Source organism: Hemiscyllium ocellatum, chromosome 15, assembly GCF_020745735.1.
Source record: "Hemiscyllium ocellatum isolate sHemOce1 chromosome 15, sHemOce1.pat.X.cur, whole genome shotgun sequence".
NCBI classification, from domain to species: Eukaryota; Metazoa; Chordata; class Chondrichthyes; order Orectolobiformes; family Hemiscylliidae; genus Hemiscyllium; species Hemiscyllium ocellatum.
Window position 1 is genome coordinate 30351508 of NC_083415.1, and position 18927 is coordinate 30370434.

The 18927-nt window shown below is 39.6% G+C and overlaps 1 protein-coding gene across 2 annotated transcripts in view; it reads left to right on the forward strand.

The window, feature by feature from the left end:
• LOC132822921 (cadherin-4-like) overlaps positions 1-18524 on the forward strand; it is a 672789-nt gene extending 654265 nt beyond the window's left edge. For both annotated transcript variants that reach the window (XM_060836327.1, XM_060836328.1), the window contains 2 exons: positions 16050-16214; positions 17155-18524. In XM_060836327.1, coding sequence (XP_060692310.1) covers positions 16050-16214; positions 17155-17361 — 372 coding nt within the window. In that variant the 3' untranslated portion in view covers positions 17362-18524. The remainder of the gene's footprint in view (positions 1-16049; positions 16215-17154) is intronic.
• Positions 18525-18927: the final 403 nt, after the last annotated feature.

Below are 18927 nucleotides of genomic sequence, written 5' to 3' on the forward strand. Positions count from 1 at the left end.
CTGAGCACAATTCCCCTCAATAAGTCTGCAGAATCAACCAGGGATGCTTTTAGCTTCTTACTCACTCTCAGATCCTGCCCTAGTTGTCAATGTCTGAGAGTTTCATAGAAATTTTAGAAATCTTTCCCCTCTTTTAGCTCATCTCCATAGCAATATGAATCATATAGGTTTTTTAAAAATTCATTCACAGGATGTAGATGCCATTGGCTAATCCAGCATTACTGCCTGTGCCTAATTGCCTCGAGGACAGTTAAGAATCAATTACACTGCTGTTAGTGGGGAGTTTCATGTAGGCCAAGCCTGGAAAAGACAGCAATTTCTTTCCCTAACCGCCATTAGTGAATCAGATAGATTTTCATGACAACTATCAATGGCTCATGGTCACCATTAGACTCTTAATTCATTTTTTTTTATTATTGACTCCAAATTCCACATCTGCCATGGAGGGACTCGAACCCAAGTCCTCAGAATATTACCTGGAGTCTCTGGGAATATAGTCTTGAGATAATACGACTAGACCATACCAGTAGCAACGTAATTAGATAACCTTGAGATCCTAATTCTCTTTTACATTGGAAGTGAATGGACAATTCAAATGTAACTGTTCTGGAACTGCGAAGGCAGATTGGCTTGCAGTTCTTGCTGACCAGCTTGTCGTCTTTCTGGGTCTTAACACCAGCTGTAAGCCCCATTGACTGCCAATCGGGTGCCTGAGTGCCGAAAGATCCAGCAGGCTTTCACATCTTGACCTTGTAGATCCTTTCACTTCTCCAGAATTGACAATATTTGGACCAATGTGAAAATGGAGAGATTGGAGAGGAAAAACCTGCAATGTGACAGTAAGAGGAGATTCTGTCAAATTGTAAAAGGAAGGTCAACCTTCTTCATGCAGCATTTGGCAATACATTTTACACTTTTGTGCTCCTGGTACAGAACTTTGTGTGACTGAAGCACGTATTTGGAATTTGGCTTGGAAGTCAGTGTATTTAATTTGTCAGTGCAATTTTTTTGTTCAATTAAGTGGATTTCATTTGAGGCATGCTTGGCGAAATTCCTGAAGTGTCTTATTTGGGTGAATAATTTTTTTTGTATTTTATAAATAAAAGCTAAATTCAAATCACTATATATCACTAAATCTCCAGCTGTGTTTAAATGTATGACTAACTAGGCCAAAGATAAGTATTAACTGAATAGGTGAAATACTGTACTGTTAAATAAATAAATGTTACATGAAAAGATCTGACAGAAGGAATGCACAAAATGTTATGTCTATGAACACATCTCCCATAATATTGCTCATGGTATGCCAGAAAATGCACTGAAGCATCTCACCTGAAGGATAATAGCCAAATATGATTGCAAGATGACCTGGTTTTTAATTGGTACATGTAAAGCCAATCTCTGGAAACTTATGTGATTAAGCAATTTTGCCTACCTGCTGCCAGGACTTGGGACATCTGCTCTGGGCAAGACAGGAACTTGGCATAGGAGGAAGAGGATACAATCATTGTGGCCCATGTAGGTATAAATGACATAGCAGCACAAAGAAAGAGGTTCTACACAGTTAGTATGAGGAACTAGGTACCAAATTATGAAGAAGAATTTCAAAGGTAATCATCTCTGCATATTACCTGAGCCACATGCAGAAGTTGAGGGGTGACCTTATAGAGGTTTATAAAATCATGAGCGGCATGGATAGAGTAAATAGACAAGGTCTTTTCCCTGGGGTGGGGGAGTCCAGAACTAGAGGGCATCAGATTAGAGTGAGAGGGGAAAAGTTTAAAAGGGACCTAAGGGGCAGAGGGTGGTGTGTGTATAGAATGAGCTGCCAGAGGAAGTAGTGGAGGCTGGTACAATTACAGCATTTAAAAGGCATCTGGGTGGGTTTATGAATAGAGGGATATGTACCATGTGCTGGCAAATGGGACTAAATTAATTTCGGATATCTGATCAGCATGACGAGTTGGACCGAAGCGTCTGCTTCCATGCTGTACACCTCTATGACTCTATAAATGGGCATAAGGCTAAATAGATTTGAGAGATCAACGCATGGTTTAAAAACTGGTGTGGGACAAGTGGTTTGCTGTTTGTGAGGTTTTCGTGCTGTCATGGTCAGCAGGAATGTGGATGTGAGTTTACAGTTTGATCAAACATGTCTTAGTAAATGGTGGAACAAACACAAGGGGCTGAATGGCCCACTTATGCTCCTGATGTATCTGTTACTTGGGATTCATTCATACCATCTTAATCCAAAGACCATACATTGTTTTGAATGCAGGACATTATTTGGTGCTGTTTTATTTGCTTATAGACATTACAACAACAGGCAACATAGCAGCTTCAACTTTAATTAATTTTCTGACATAGGAGTTCTGATCTCGAATACTCCACTGACATTCATACTTAAGCCTGTTCCTAAGAGGGTGAAATTTAGCTGCTTTAGTTGTGCTCAGTCAGAGTGGGTTAGCACATCTCTGAAATGCTAGGTCACACCTGAAGGCAGTATAGGCAGGTGAATTGGTTCGGGGATTCCACCTAATTCCCTAAAATAAGAAAGGGTAAGAAGAATTGGCAGCATCAGTGGAGATAATAATCAGGCCAACATTTAAAATACCCATCAAGCAATTGCAGTTAATGCAGCAAAGGTTATACCAGGTGGCAGGGAACACAGTGATGATGGGTGCAAATGGGCATTGATTGATTAACTGAGTCAAGGTTTTTAAAAAAAAGATTGAGTTCACTGTGAAGCATCCACATAAAATTTAAATCGTATTTATTTTAAATGGCAGTAAGCTAGAAAATATGGAGAGTGTGAGAGAGAGAGAGACTCATAATACAAGCATCACCAAAAGCTAAGGAGCAGGTGCAAAAAAAATACATTTAATGAATTATTGGCCGTTATCTTGACAGACATGGAATATAAAGGGTGAAAGCTGTATAAATAATGATATAAAACTCAAGTTTGACCCGGTCTGGAATACATTGCCTGAAACAGTGGTGTAAACAAATAGATTTAACAGCAAAAAGGCAGTGGTCTTCTACCTTAAAAGGAAAAGAAAAAAATCATGGAACTATGGGAAACGATCAGAGGTTTGAAATTAATTAGTAACGTCATCAGCATTTGCAAAATAGGCTAAAAAGCCCTTTATGATTCGATGACCCCATTTAGACTACAGTATTCAGGTCAGCAAACTGAACCTCCAGAAGGATTTATTAGTCTTGCAGGCAACACACATTCACAAGAATAATACTTGGCCAAAATAGGTTAAATCATGAGAGCAGTTTTCATAGCCTTGGCTTTCTTTGAGTATAGAAAATGAAACAGTGATCTAATTGAAGTGTCTCAGGTAGTTGTGGGAATTAATAGGAAGATGGAAATCAATTCTTCTGGTGGGGAACAAGGTGTAGTCACAAAAATCCCAAAAGAACTGTGGATGCTGTAAATCAGAAACAAAATCAGAAATTGCTGGAAAAACTCAGCTGGTCTGGCAGCATCTGTGGAGAGAAATCAGAGTTAGCACTTTGGGTTCAATGACCCTTCTGAGGGTCACCAGACCCAAAATGTGAACTCTGATTTCCTTCACAGATGCTGCCAGACCAGCTAAGCTGTTCCAGCAATTTCTGTTTCTGATAGTCATAAAACTTACTGACATTGCCCCTGGTGAAAATGAGGACTGCAGATGCTGGACATAAGAGTTGAGAGTGTGGTGCTGGAAAAGCACAGCAGGTCAGGCAGCATCTGAGGAGCAGGAGAATCAACGTTTCGGGCAAAAGCCTTTCATCAGGATATCGTCCTGGGCAACTCTTCAAACAATAGGTAGGGAAATCTGGAAAAATTTTCCCTAAAAGCCTTCAGAGACTAAATCAATTGAAAATTTCAAAACTCAGATCACAGAATCATAGAAATCTTATGGCACAGAGGTTATCCAGCCAGCACATTATATCTATACTGGGTCTCGAAATGAGCTTTGTGACTCAGTTCTATTCTCGTGCCTTTAGTTAGGTCACTATACCATGACTTAACTGGAAAAGCTTGCTGATAATCACTCACTGTTTCACAAGCTGTCTCTGATACCCAATTAAGCCTCCAAGATGATCAATATACATGACTATTCAGGACAAAAGAAATTCACACCAGGTTTCATTATTAGCCAAAAAAACTATTACCAATACACATTCCTTAACAAATGGTAGAGAACAGAGAAAGGATTGCTAACATATTACTTCACAATTTATTTTATAGCCCTCTAAACTCTAAGTGTGAGTGCATACTCATTCAAAAGTGAGAAAGAATGTGACCCATTATGGGTGACAAAGTATAAACAGGGAAAACAAAATTCTGAAGGTCAAATGTCCATATCGTTAAGATGAGTTGTGTCATCTCTCTCAGTTCTTTCAGCAATGATAACTGGCTGTTGAGTGCAGAGTAATGGTTGTTTTTTTGATTTGATAGATGATCTGGTGGAATGTTTTTTTCTTGTATAAGAAGGATTTTTTTTATTAGTATCTTATTTTTCTGTCTTTTTACTTGATGGCTTTGGATAGTTGTGCTTGCATTGCTCCTAACAGTGTGTAGCAAACTGCAATTCAACTAATTGCAGGGCTAGAATCAGGCTGTTTTCCTGAACTCAAACCTCTGATGCTGCTCTGACTCTAGAATGTAAAAGTTACAGATCTTCAAAAGCAACATTGTCTTGTATGGAAAAAAAATGTGCACCGTTTGATTTTTCAAACTGCGATGATGCTGCTCCTTTAATAAAGTTATGTTGTCATTTTCTTTTTCTTGAAGTCATAAGAACCCAGATTCCATGAAGTCTGGGTTTGGATGGGTTTTAGGGCCAATTTGATTATAGCTAACAGATACTGCCTCAGGCAAAAGTCTTTCGAATTTTGGGGAAAAAAATACTTGTACAATGAAAGGGGATTGGCCAATTCTCCCAGCTTAGCTTTTTTTGTGGTTTGATTTGGTTTTGGCAGTCAGACAGTTGTAAAAGCTGCTGGACCCAAAGGAACAGATACAGGCTGATCCTCCTGTCTCTCTGACGTCTCTCCTGTGACAGCTTGTGTTTGATTTTACCTTTATGCCAAGGGGTGTTTATGCGAGTTGTTACAGGTATTTGGAACAGCATTGTTAAGTTGGGATGATGTGTCAGGTTTTCCGATAAGTTAAGTTATTCAGTATTCTGTTCTCTGTGTTTCATTCAGTAATCTTGTAAATATATTCTGCTTTGTTTAAAACTGTGTGGTTTGACCAACTGCATCCCTCCCAAAATAACTGTGTTACACCTGCTTAAAACGACCAGCAAAGTGAGGGTCTGGGTTACTTTCTTGAAATGTTTTGAGGGGATCTGACCTGGTCCATAATAAAATTTGCTGAACTTTCCTGGTATTATATTAGTAGCGTCTGACTTATATTTCAGTTAATAGTTCAAAAGTGACAAATGTGCGGTCATGTACAGTTTTAAGGGATTGGAATTGAAATGGGCAGATGAAGTTAAGATATACACCAGCTGCATTCTCAGTGAATTTTAGAATTGGTTCACAGAGTTTCTGATGAAGGGATTTTGCCCAAAACGTTGATTTTCCTGCTCCTTGGATGCTGCCTGACCTGCTGTGTTTTTCCAGCACCATTCTAATCTTGACTCTGATGTCCAGCATCTGCAGTCCTCATGTTTGCCTCAGAGTTTAATGGTCTACTCCTGCTCTTATTTCTTATGATCCTATTTCTTCGTTATGTTTGTGAAAATTTGCTTTCAGTAAAAATAGTACTAATGAATAACTGTCAACCACTAACAACTAATAAAGTTTAAAATTTTTATTTTACAGATTCCTATATTCCTCACACCACCTTTTAAGCCCCTTAACTTATGTTTAAAAAACATCCAATACACATACGAAAATAGAAACCAAATCATTGACGCACACTGACTGCAAATTAAGATTAGCTCAATTTCAACAACCATTCTTCTTTCCCTGATCTTTCTCTCATGATAGGTAGCACTCTGCACATTCAATTTACTGCTTGAAATGTTGGTGTCATGTTCATTTGGTACAGGTGGATGTGGTATTCTTCTTAGAGCCAAAATTAGTCATCTTTTCATTACAACCTTCCCAATGTTTTTCAGACATAATACTGGGTCTTTGTCCTCTCTCTTAACTGCCCGATGTTATCTGATGCTATGTTTTTGGGCTTGCACTCATGACAAGTGATTATAGAGTCATAGAGATGCACAGCATGGAAACAGACCCTTTGGTCCAACCTGTCCATGCCGACCAGATATCCCAACCCAATCTAGTCCCATCTGCCAGCACTTATCCTTCCAAACCCTTCCTATTCATGTACCCATCCAAATGCCTCTTAAATGTTGCAATTGTACCAGCCTCCACCACGTCTTCTGGCAGCTCATTCCATACACGTACCACCCCTCTGTGTGAAAATGTTGCCCGTTAGGTCTCTTTTATATCTTTCCCCTCTCACCCTAAACCTATGCCCTCTAGTTCTGGATTCCCTGACCCCAGGGAAAAGACTTTGTCTATTTATCCTGTCCATGCCCCTCATGATTTTGTAAACCTCTATAGGGTCATCCCTCAGCCTCCGACACTCCAGGGAAAACAGCCACAGCCTGTTCAGCCTCTCCTTATAGCTCAAATCCTCCAACCCTGGCAACATCCTTGTAAATCTGTTCTGAACCCTTTCAAGTTTCACAACATTTTTCTGATACGAAGGAGAACAAAATTGTACATGATATTCCAACAGAGGCCTAACCAATGTCCTGTACAGCCGCAACATGACATCCCAACTCCTGTACTCAATACTCTGACCAATAAAGGAAAGCATACCAAATGCCTTCTTCACTATCCTATCTACCTGCGACTCCACTTTCAAGGAGCTATGAACCTGCACTCCATGGTGTCTTTGTTCAGCAACACTCCCTAGGATCTTATCATTAAGTGTATAAGTACTGCTAAGATTTGCTTTCCCAAAATGCAGCACCTCGCATTTATCTGAATTAAACTCAATCTGCCACTTCTCAGCCCATTGGCCTATCTGGTCCAGATCCTGTTGTAATCTGAGGTAACCCTCTTCGCTGTCCACTACACCTCCAATTTTGGTGTCATCTGCAAATTTAACGAACTGTACCTCTTATGCTCGCATCCAAATCATTTATGTAAATGACAAAAAGTAGAGGACCCAGCACTGATCCTTGTGGCACTCCACTTGTCACAGGCTTCCAGTCTGAAAAACAACCCTCCACCATCATCCTCTGTCTTTTACCTTTGAGCCAGCTCTGTATCCAAATGGCTAGTTCTCCCTGTATTCCATGAGATCTAACCTTGCTAATCAGTCTCCCATGGGGAACCTTGTCGAATGCCTTACTGAAGTCCATATAGATCACATTTACCGCTCTGACCTCATTAATCCTCTTTGTTACTTCATCAAAAAACTCAATCAAGTTTGTGAGACATGACTTCCCATGCACAAAGCCATGGTGACTATCCCTAATCAGTCTTTGTCTTTCCAAATACATGTACATCCTGTCCCTCAGGATTCCCTCCAACAACTTGCCCACCACCGAGGTCAGGCTCACCAGTCCATAGTTCCCTGGCTTGTCTTTATCACCCTTCTTAAACAGTGGCACCACGTTTGCCAACCTCTAGTCTTCCGGCACCTCACCTGTGACTATCGATGATACAAATATCTCAGCAAGAGGCTCAGCAATCATTTCTCTAGCTTCCCACAGAGTCCTCGGGTACATCTGATCAGATCCTGGGGATTTATCCACCTTTAACCGTTTCAAGATATCCAGCACATCCGCCTCTGTAATCTGGACATTTTGCAAGATGTCACCATCTATTTCCCTATAATCTATATCTTCCATATCCTTTTCCACAGTAAATACTGATGCAAAATATTCATTTATTATCTCCCCCATTTTCTGTGGCTCCACACAAAGGCTGTCTTGCTGATCTTTGTGGGGCCCTATTCTCTCCCTAGTTACCCTTTTGTCCTTAATATATTTGTAAAAACCTTTTGGATTCTCCTTAATTCTATTTGCCAAAGGTATCTCATGTCCCCGTTTTGCCCTCCTGATTTCCCTCTTCTAAGGATTCTCTCGATCTATCCTGTCTGTACCTGACATATGCCTCCTTCTTTTTCTTAATCAAACCCTCAATTTCTTTAGTCATCCAGCATTCCCTATACATACCAGCCTTCCCCTTCACCCTGACAGGAAAATACTTTCTCTGGATTCTTGTTATCTCATTTCTGAAGGCTTCCCATTTTCCATCTGTCCCTTTACCTGCGAACAATTGCCTCCAAATCACCTTTTGAAAGTTCTTGCCTAATACACTCAAAATTGGCCTTTCTCCAATTGAGGACATCAACTTTTAGATCTGGTCTATCCTTTTCCACCACTATTTTAAAACGAATAGAATTATGGTCGCTGGCCCCAAAGTGCTCTCCCACTAACACCTCAGTCACCTGCCCTGCTTTATTTCCCAAGAGCAGGTCAAGTTTTGCACCTTCTCTAGTGGGTACATCCACATGCTGAATCAGAAAGTTGTCTTGTACACATTTGAGAAATTCCTCTCCATCTAAAACTTTCACACTATGGCAGTCCCAGTCGATGTTTGAAAAGTTAAAATTCCCTACCATAACTACCCTATTAGTCTTACAGATAGCTGAGATCTTCTCACAAGTTTGTTTCTCAATTTCACTCTGACTATTAGGGGGTCTATAATACAATCCCAATAAGGTGATCGTCCCTTTCTTATTTCTCAGTTCCACCCAAATAACTTTCCTGGATGTATTTCCGGGAATATCCTCCCTCAGTACAGCTGTAATCTATCCATTACCAAAAATGTCACTCCCACTCCTCTCTTGTCTCCCTTTCTATCCGTCCTTTAGAATTTAGTAAAACTTAGAAATGAAATTAATTCTCCTTTTTGCTTTGGCCTACTTAATGGCATGGAGGTGCAAGTGTTGGACTGCAGTGGACAGTTGTTAATTTTTTAACGCTTTTATATTGCAATGATGGAGGAGTAGTTGCATAATAATACTTGTGGGATGGACATTGTTATTGCTATGGGTTTTGGTGAGTGTATATTGTTGTGATAAAAGGAATCCAGATGAATTTGAGAATTAAGGAAATTTCCCATTATGTACTCAGTGGGATTTGTTAGCATCAAATTTTGATTTCTGGCTTGATAATGTTGCAGTGGGTATTTATTTGAGCATAAAATTATAATTTTTCAAGCCTCATTAGGCACTTGCAGTACAAGATTCTTAATCAGTTCCCTATTCAAAACATTGATTGTATTATCCTCTAATAAATATATTTGTTATGTGGAAGGTGCCAGTAATGTGGGTTGGTGGACTGGCTAAGTGGCAATTACATTCAGCTATTTAAAATATATTTCATTACTTGAAATGGTGCCACAATTAAGGAATGAAATGCTGATGTATTTTCCATTAATGTAGATACAGTGTATAGAATTTTTTTTTTCTCTGCAACCATCCCCACATATTTCCAGATCCAGGATACTACCAGTATTATTCCATATTCTCCTTTTCTGAATTTCAAGTCCAGATTTGCCTCCAATTGTTAACTGTTGCTCGATGACATTCCACCCCATACAAATCAAGTTAAGGCAAAAGAACCTCCTCCAGAAACATTCCATCCTGCAACATTTCTCAGGATAGATCTTCCTTTATTCTGTTCCCAAATAGTATTTGATAAACAGGTGCAAATTTGAAGAGAAAATGAAGAGGAAGCAGATGGAAGAAGAGTTCAACATCATGTCATGCCCAAAAGACCAAAGGACTCATCACCTCTTACCTCAGCTTGATTTTTTTCCCCCATCCAGTCCTTCCCAACTTATATCTGCGATTCTTCTGATGCTTTACACCTGTTTCAGAATTTCCAATTCGTGGGCTCCAGCCACCTCCTCTTTGCTATGGACATGCAATCCCTCTACATGTCCATTTTCCCATCAGAATAGTCTCAGGGTTCACTGCTTTTTCCTGGAAAAAAGGCCTGAACTGACTTTGTCCGCCATCAGCCTTCACCACCTGGCTGAGTTTGTGTCATCACTTGGAACAACTCCTCCCTTTTTCTTCAGCTGAAAGAGCTGGCCATGGGTATTTGTGGATATATGGAATATTACTTATTCCAATCCGAATCTGATCCTTCCTCTTAACACTTGCTTCAGTACATCGATGACATCATCACTGTGGCTTCCCTCTCTCCTTTGCAATTGGAAAAATTCATCAATTTTGCTTCTAGTTTATGCTTCACCCGTTCCATCTCCGACTCCTCCCTTCCTTGACATCTGCTTCCATTTTTGATGATAAGCTGGCCACCAATATCCGCTACAAACTAAAAATAAAATCCCACAGTTACTTTGACTATATATCCTCACACTCTGTTTACTGTAAGGACTCCATTCCAGTTTTCCAATTTATCTGTCTCCATCCTACCGGATTTGATAATGACACCTCCCCCAAGGGGACTTCAGAAGTACCTACCTTTTTCCTCAACCAAAGATTCCCGATCATCCTGATTAACAAGCTCTTAGTCGTGTTCAACCCATGTCCCACACTCCTGTTCTCACTTCTGCCTTCCCACAGCAATGATAGAGTCTCCCTTAGTATTCACTTACCACCCCACCATTCTCTGCATCCAAAGGGTTGTAAGCTGCCATTTCTTTCACCACGAACAGGATGCCACCACCAGACATATATTCCCCTCCTCTCCCTTGTCAGCATTCCGTGGGGACCATTCCATCAGGGACACCCTGGTCCTCTCCTCTTCCATTCTCAACATCTCCTTATACCTCCTCTGCACCTTCCCATGCAAATTGCAGAAGGTGCAACACCTGCCCATTTGCCTCCTCCCTCACTGTCCAAGATTTCAGACATACCTTCCAGGTGAAACAACGATTTACCTGTACTTCATGCAAACTAATCTATTGTCTTTGTAATTTACAAGGTAGGGGTCTCCTCTACATTGGGGAGACGAGATATAGGTTTGGTGACTGTTTCACAGAACACCTATGCATTGTCCACAAAAAAGACTGAGTTTCCAGTTGCCTACCACTTCAACAGCCCACCGTGTTCCCTGGCCAACGTCTCTGGCACAAGTCTAAGCACAAGCTCAAAAAACAACACCTCATTTCCTGCTTGGGGACCTTGCAACCTCTCAGACTCAACATCAAGTCTGAGTTCAATTACTGTAGCACCTGATTTTTCCTGTCCATTTTTTTTAAACTCACCTGATTCCTCGTCCTTTGTCATGGGGTGCTTTTAGCACAGTCACCCATTCCCATATGTTCCTTGTCCCATTATCATATTGTATGCTTTGCATTTAGCACAGCTAGCCCATTTTCTCTCTCTTAGCTCTTGTTATCACTTACTCAGCTTTTTTTTCTATCCACAAGCTTCTTGTTTACCTCCCCTTTTAATATTTCTCTGTGGCCTCTGGCTCCACCTATCCGCTCACTTCCCCATTTTCAGCCCCATCCCCAATGTCGGCTTTAGCATAAATACCTATTTTTCCCAGCTGCTAACACTTCTGAAGAAGAATCATTGCTTTCTTTCCACAGATGCTGTGTTTCTCCACCAATTTCTGTTTTTATTTCAGGTCTCCAGCATCGGCATTTGTTTTGTTTTATAATTGTGGTAGAAAGACGTGCCTCTCACGTTAAAATGAAGCTTAGGCATTTCAAGCTTTCCACTTAACCTCTCTGCTCTCTTCACATTAAAATCAGGACAAACACATTCAAACTTTTTCCTCCTTAACATATTCTGGACTTCGAATTCTACACACGTTTTCTGTAATTAAACATGCTAGTATATCCTGCTTCTAATGGATAGAACAGGATTTTCACAATTAGATTTTAGAATTTTCTGATTGTTAGACTATTGAAGTAGCTTATTAAATGTTTGTGACTGGTTCAACAATCATCATTATTGATGCATCTCTTTTCCCATTATCATTAATGAAATAACATTGTTGTAAAGCATGCATTGAATTATTGTGCATTACCTACTTTTGTCTGAATTATATGTTGAAAACAAGTATTTCTTCCAGTTTGTTGAAGGAATTGTGGCATACATTCAGGCGACAGACTGGCTTGGCAAAAGTGAGTGAATGTTACCCCCTAAAAATATGCAGTTGTGTTTAGACAAAATGATAAAATTTTATATTTTCTGAAACTGACTTCAGCATTGAACAAAACCAGAATGTGATTTTTCTAATGGTCTTCTCTACCCCACTATCAGGCTTAAATGCAGGTCAGAAGTCTCACTTTTTCAACAGAATTTAATATTTTCCTCCAGCACCCAGAAGCAGGTTGAAGTAGCAGTGCTATTTCCTTGAGTAGGATGGTGCAGGGTGCAGATCTTCTACCACATTCCCCATCCCCGATCAAGCATGATGCATGTCTAATGTGCAGGACTGCCTTGCCAGCTGGGCATCAGTTGAAGTCCTTAAGTGTCTACTTAATAGTCATGTTATGACTTTATCTGGCTGCACACAACATTTTTTTCCCGGGGATCCAGCAGCAATTCTTATGAGAGGGCTGTGTGAAATGCCTTTCTGTTGTGCTCACTGGTTAGCAGTTTGATTTGAACAGTCTTTATGAAGTATTTGTATGGTGGTTGCATGTAATGTAATAAGGGTGTCATGGTGGCTCAGTGGTTAGCACTGCTGCCTCACAGCGCCAGTGACTTGGGTTCGATTCCAGCCTTGGGCAACTGCCTGTGTGGAGTTTGCACATTCTTCCTGTGTCTGCATGGGTTTCCTTCGGGTGCTCTGGTTTCCTCCCACAGTCCAAAGATGTGCAGGTCAGGTGAACTGGCCATGTTAAATTGCCCATAGTGTTAGGTGCATTCGTCAGAGGGAAGTAGGTAGGGTGAGTTAATCTTCGGAGGATCAGTGTGGACTTGTTGGGTCGAAGGGCCTGTTTCCACACTGTAGGGAATCTAATCTAATCTAATGTAGTCATGTCCATGACTAGTATAGCACAAGGCAAAGCTTGCATTTCTAACCCCAGAATTTTCATGCAAAGAAATATGTATGCATTATCATGCACATTTGAGTTACCCCAGATAACCAATATACACACATGACTGTTTTCAGGCATCAGCAGTTCAGTAATGTCATCAGTCTCCACATAAACATTGCATACATTCTTTAAATCATGTTGGTTTATTAATCGTATGCTGGCTGTCCATCCGGGCAATGTTCCCTACCAGGGAAACAACATTCACGAGGTTTTTTTTTGTTGCCATGGCACCAAGTTGTGCCACTTCTCTTGTCGAATCGCTAGGGACCTCTGGATCTCCTGATTGATCTGTGGACAGTGCAGGTGCAAAGTTCACATCTTCCTGCTCACCCATCTGCAGGTGAGGCAGAGCTTCCCTACTTGTCCATATCTGGGCAACATCAGACAGGCTGCATTGTGGGGAAGGGGGGATCTTTCACATCAGTCAAGTTGAGGAGGAGGGAGAGCAGTTTGTGAGTGGAGTCTGATGATCGATTTTTGAGAAGATTTGTAGCTCAGGTTGATGATGCGTATGTAGCTTGCTGAGCTTGAAGGTTTGTTCCCAGACGTTTTGTTGCCATACTAGGTAGCATCATCAGTGCGAATCTCTGGTGAAGCACTTAGTGGTAGTCCCACCTTTCTGTTTATAGGTCTTAGTTTCCTAAGGTGGCTGATGTCATCTCCAATTCTTTTTTTTTCAAGGGAAGGTTGATAGGTTCTAAGTTGATGTGTTTATTGATGGAGTTCTGGTTAGAATACCATGCCTTGAAGAATTCTCGTGTGTGTCTTTGTTTCGCCTGTCCTAGGATGTGTGTGTTGTCCCAGTCAAAGTGGTGTCCTTTTTTGTCTGTGTGTATAGAAGCTAGTGATAGTGGGTCATGGCTTTTGGTGGCCAATTGGTGTTCATGCATTCTGGTGGCAGGTTTCCTACTAGTTTGTCTGATGTAGTTTTTTTTACAGTTCTTGCATGATATTTTGTAAATGATGTTAGTTTTGATGGTGGTACCAATCGGATCCTTTATGTTCATTAGTCACTGTTTAAGTATGTTGGTAGAGCACTGATTATGTCCAGTGATGATGAGGGGTTGGGTGGTATCACATCTGTGGGGATGGGTAGGGAAAGGATAGGGCCAGGTTAACTGTGATCTGACAAGGGGAGGACAGGTTGGGTCAGATTTGATCTGGCGAGGTGTGGAGCTTGTCAGGGTTCATGTCTGCATGCGGGAGAATGGGAAAATGTCAGGTTTGATTTTATGGGAAAAGGCATGGTTGGGAAAAGTGAGGTTATGGGTGTGTGAGGTAAGTTTGCAGTCGGTTGAATAGCTACTCAGGTTTTAGATAAATGTATGTAACAGCCTATTTTTTCTTGAGTAGGTTTTTTAAAATTTCATTTTATTAGAATCCTCCAAAGTCTTTGATTTAAATGGAGGCTTTCAGGGAATTCCAGGCGTAATGGAATTGCTCAATGGAAATTTCAAATTTCCTGTGCAATTCTTCTGGAGCAAGTGTTACGATGAGATTCCACAGTGTCAAACTATGTGCAAAACCTGCTATCTGGCCAGTGGAAAATGTGGGCCAATGATCCTGTTTCCTTTGTTCAGTGTGCTGTTTTAGGTTATTGATTCACTTCTGAGAGTCCAGAATTCTATTTGAATTACAGTTGTCCTTGCTTTTGGACCATTCCTTCAACACAATTTTTGCAACACATGGGGAGTTGCATTTTGCAGTGTCATTTGCTTGATTGGAGCAAGATACTTGACGTGGAGTTTCAATGTCACTACTAGGTTAATGGCTTCCAGAGTGTACTGAGTTGATGCTTCATTGTTGGATCTGAAAGATTTTACACAGTCACAGCATCTGTAATTTCTACATCAAGAGTGATGCACTTAACAGCATACCTGCAATTTACATCTGCTCTCCTTACTTCTGTCTCACGTTCCAGATGATTTCTCTGTAACTGTCATAACATTCTTGGAAAATATTTTTCAGCAAATGGTAGTGACTTGAAGGAAATGCTTTGAAGTAGCTTTTGGTCAGACTCATGGATACACAAAAAGCATACACAAGCATCTCTCTCTCCCATATTATCCCTCATCTAATTAAAAAGCTGCTTCTTTTATTCAGCTTCACTTCCAGTACTACCCTTCACACCTAGGGTCATGAAGATCAAGTTGCAGCAAAATTCCTCAGATGGTTGAACATGGAGTAGTCTTCAATGTATTGTTTAGAACTTTTGGTTCATGCATGCTCTCAGCTTTCCAGGTTCTTTCTTTGGATTAGTAGGATAAAAGCATTCTGTAGGAATCGCTTCCTTGATTACTCCTTTTGTTTTCCAGCTCTTCTGTCATCTCTTTCAGACGGGTCTTGAGGGCAGCTGGAGCTTTCCTCAACAGTGCTGAATTGACTTTATATTTACAATTACTGCAAAATGATATTCTCCAGGAAAACATCCTAAACCTTTAAAACAAGTCTTTGCACTCTCTGGAATTTGTTCAGTGTGCAGTGATACATGGCAAATTTCTTTTGGAATGTTAAAGGTTAATCGTCCAAATTTTTGTGCTTGCTCTTGGTGAGATCTGATCCTCGAGATCTCCATTCATGCATTCCGTACTTTCAGCACAAGAGTGATATCTTCAAATGGACCCAACGTTCCTTTTGAGAGCATCATTTTTGGATTGTCATATTGTGTCACTTCACAGAAATCTATGAAATTTCTGGTGTTAAATTACCCAGCACTGTATTTCTAACACTTTATTTTAACCTAATGTTCTCCTATTATAGTTATCATTCCAATTGTCACAAACAATGTCTCTCAAAGTGCAGGAAAATTCTGCCTGTGAATTGTTGTTGAATGGGGATTGTACAGTATTTGCTGAAGTGCAAGTTCTTTGCTCAGTAAGTGTTCTGAGTTGCTAGCAATTCTGGAATGTCAGAAATTTTTTTATTAAAATTCATGATTCTGAAGAAACCCGGTTTAAAGGCAAGGCCATTCTGTTCTGCAGGATTATGACTTGAGCCAGCTTCAGCAGCCAGACTCACTGGATCCTGGATTAACAAAAGCTCCTGGGATCAGGAGGGTTGATGAGCGACCTATTGGTGCTGAACCACAATATCCACTGCGCCCAACTATTCCTCATCCTGGAGATATCGGAGACTTCATTAATGAGGTACGAATGAAAAATACTAGGCTGATGTTTATTGCCTCAAACAAGCAACAATAGCAAAGACTTTAAAAAAAAAGGTGTATTTTGTAACCAGTACTTGTGACAACACTAAATCTGTTAGTTCTGTATTTTTGACAAAGTTGTTCGATTATTCTATCATTTTTCAGTGTAGGTGTTTATTTTCAGTTGAGATTCAGAGATTAGGATTCAGCTAAATTGTATACTTAAATGATAGGTTTGCAAGCAGAAAAGTATGCGCCCATGTGTAGGTCCACAAGATATGAAAGATTGTTGTCATACCAATTCATTTCATACCAGAGTTAGATGAATAATTTGTGATTACTTCAGTAGCCCTTTAGCTGAAGAATTTGAGCACAGCTTGCTTGCAGAAATTTTCAGGTGGACTTTCAACGCTGCCTGCCAATCTAACTCTTATCTTACGTGGTTTAGTTTTATCATTCTTCAACAGAATGCTGCATGACATTCACTGTTCCGTCCTTTAGAAAACAGAAATGGAAATCTAATATCCAGCATTCCTTACATGTGATGGACACAGATCACATTCCAGATCATCCCACATCTTGCCAGAAGTACAAAATATATTCCTAAACAGAATTTTGAAAGATTTAAGAAAAGTAACAAGATTTAAAGAAATTCCTCTACTATTTGAAATGATCAGTCACAGTAATTGGAATTATTTAATATTGCATCTACTCCAAATTTCTTAATACACCCTTGGACTGCATCTCATTGGGAAAGTATCCCATATTTTCTGAAGTATCTGTTATCATGGTATCCTAAACTAGTTACCAAGTAAAACGTTGTGTCCAGGATTTTGCAAACTTTTGACGTGAAAACTGATCAGATTTAAATGTTAATTTAAAAAAAAGATCTGTCTTAAAATGGTTTGAAGATTTCATGATTTTCCGAAATATTGTTGCAGGGTCTCAGAGCAGCGGACAATGACCCGACAGCCCCACCCTACGATTCCCTCCTGGTTTTTGATTATGAAGGAAGTGGTTCAACTGCAGGTTCAGTCAGCTCCCTGAACTCATCCAGCTCTGGTGACCATGATTATGATTATCTTAATGATTGGGGACCTCGATTCAAGAAGTTAGCAGACATGTATGGTGGCGGAGAAGATGACTAATAGTATATTAGAAATGAAGGAACTGTACAAAAAAAGAGGCATCTTTTTTCATTAATATTCCCTGCTGACCATAATATTTTAGTGGTGTGTTAGTTTTTTTTTATTTTAGAACATGAGCTGTTAGCATGAATGCTTGTTGTCTTTTTATGCATATTTTTGGTCAGTCAGCAGGAATATCGCTCAACTTTGCTTTACAACTAAAGAGGAAAGGCGCTCTTTATTAACTTGAATTTCTTAGTACAGAAACACTGTTTTTAAAGTGCCTTTTTGGTACATTTTATCGGATTCCCTCAATCTCAGGAGCGATTAAAATTCAACCATCTATTGATCCCTGGTCCAGTATTGACCACGAAGAGAAAATGAACAAATCAGTTTGTTTCCACACTGGTGAATGGACAAATTTTCCTTTTTTGCCTTTTAAACTATTGGTGTGTAAGATACATTAAAAAAATGAACTGTATAGAAACACGTGTATTAACAGCCATGTTTAAAACTGAGCAGGTGGGTGGCTAATCACATTGTATATGTTGTATAGAGCTTAACATTGAAAATCTAATTGTCAAGCAGTGTAAAAAAAAGACAGGAAAGGACTTTCTGAAGGAACTGGTTAGATTTCATTAGCATTAAGGCCATTTCCTTTTAAAATCGAAAGTAGAACAAACATCTGATTAAAGTAACTTAATTTTTTTTAAAAAAAGCATTGTTACCCACTTGATTTCATTCTGTAGAGTGTACATAATGTTACACAGCTTGAAGCAAACATCATCTAGTTAATGTTATATGTATAATTGGAGCTTTCTTTTCCTTTTATGCATGTCTTTTTTTTTAATATTGAAAGCGTAGATGCTCGCATGGCTGTGGTTGTTTCAAAGAACGATTTCTTCTCGTGTTGTGTGTTCACATTTCAACACAAATCATTGCACAGTTAGAGGAAACTTTTTTTGTAATGGTCAACAGCACAAATATTTTGTATCGTTGTTTGTACCATTTTGTACCAAAAAAAAGGGAAGGTAGTAAAAGTTTTGAATGCGTGTTTCTAGTGCCACTGCAGTATTGGTTAAACTGAGTAACAGCTTTGCAAATTTATTGTGTACCAGAGCTGAATCAGTGCATTTGCTCCTGGCCCCTCAGTGTTATAAATAAAGTTCCCCTTTTAAAACAGTGCTTTGTTTTCAATTCCTTTCAACATTTGCTATTTTTGGAAACCATTAAATACTACATTTACAGTGATCATTCAACTGCATATGTGGCCTTCTTTCAATGATTCATCTTCTGAGCTGATTCTGTCTATTTTGTGTGCATGTCTAAAAGCTGTATTGTGCCTTTAATAGTTTTGAACAACAGGATTTTCATCTGAATTCTTCAAATAAAGGTTGTCAGGTAACATTGTAGTTATCCTTGTGCAGATAATGGACATAACATGATATTTCAGGCAGATTCATCTCTATAAATAATGCTCTGTGAAAGTAATACTGATATTGATGATTGAATTAAGAAAACTGATTGAGGTGATGTAAACTGAGTTTCTAGTACAATGAAACAGAACATTCCAAGGGGAGAACTCAC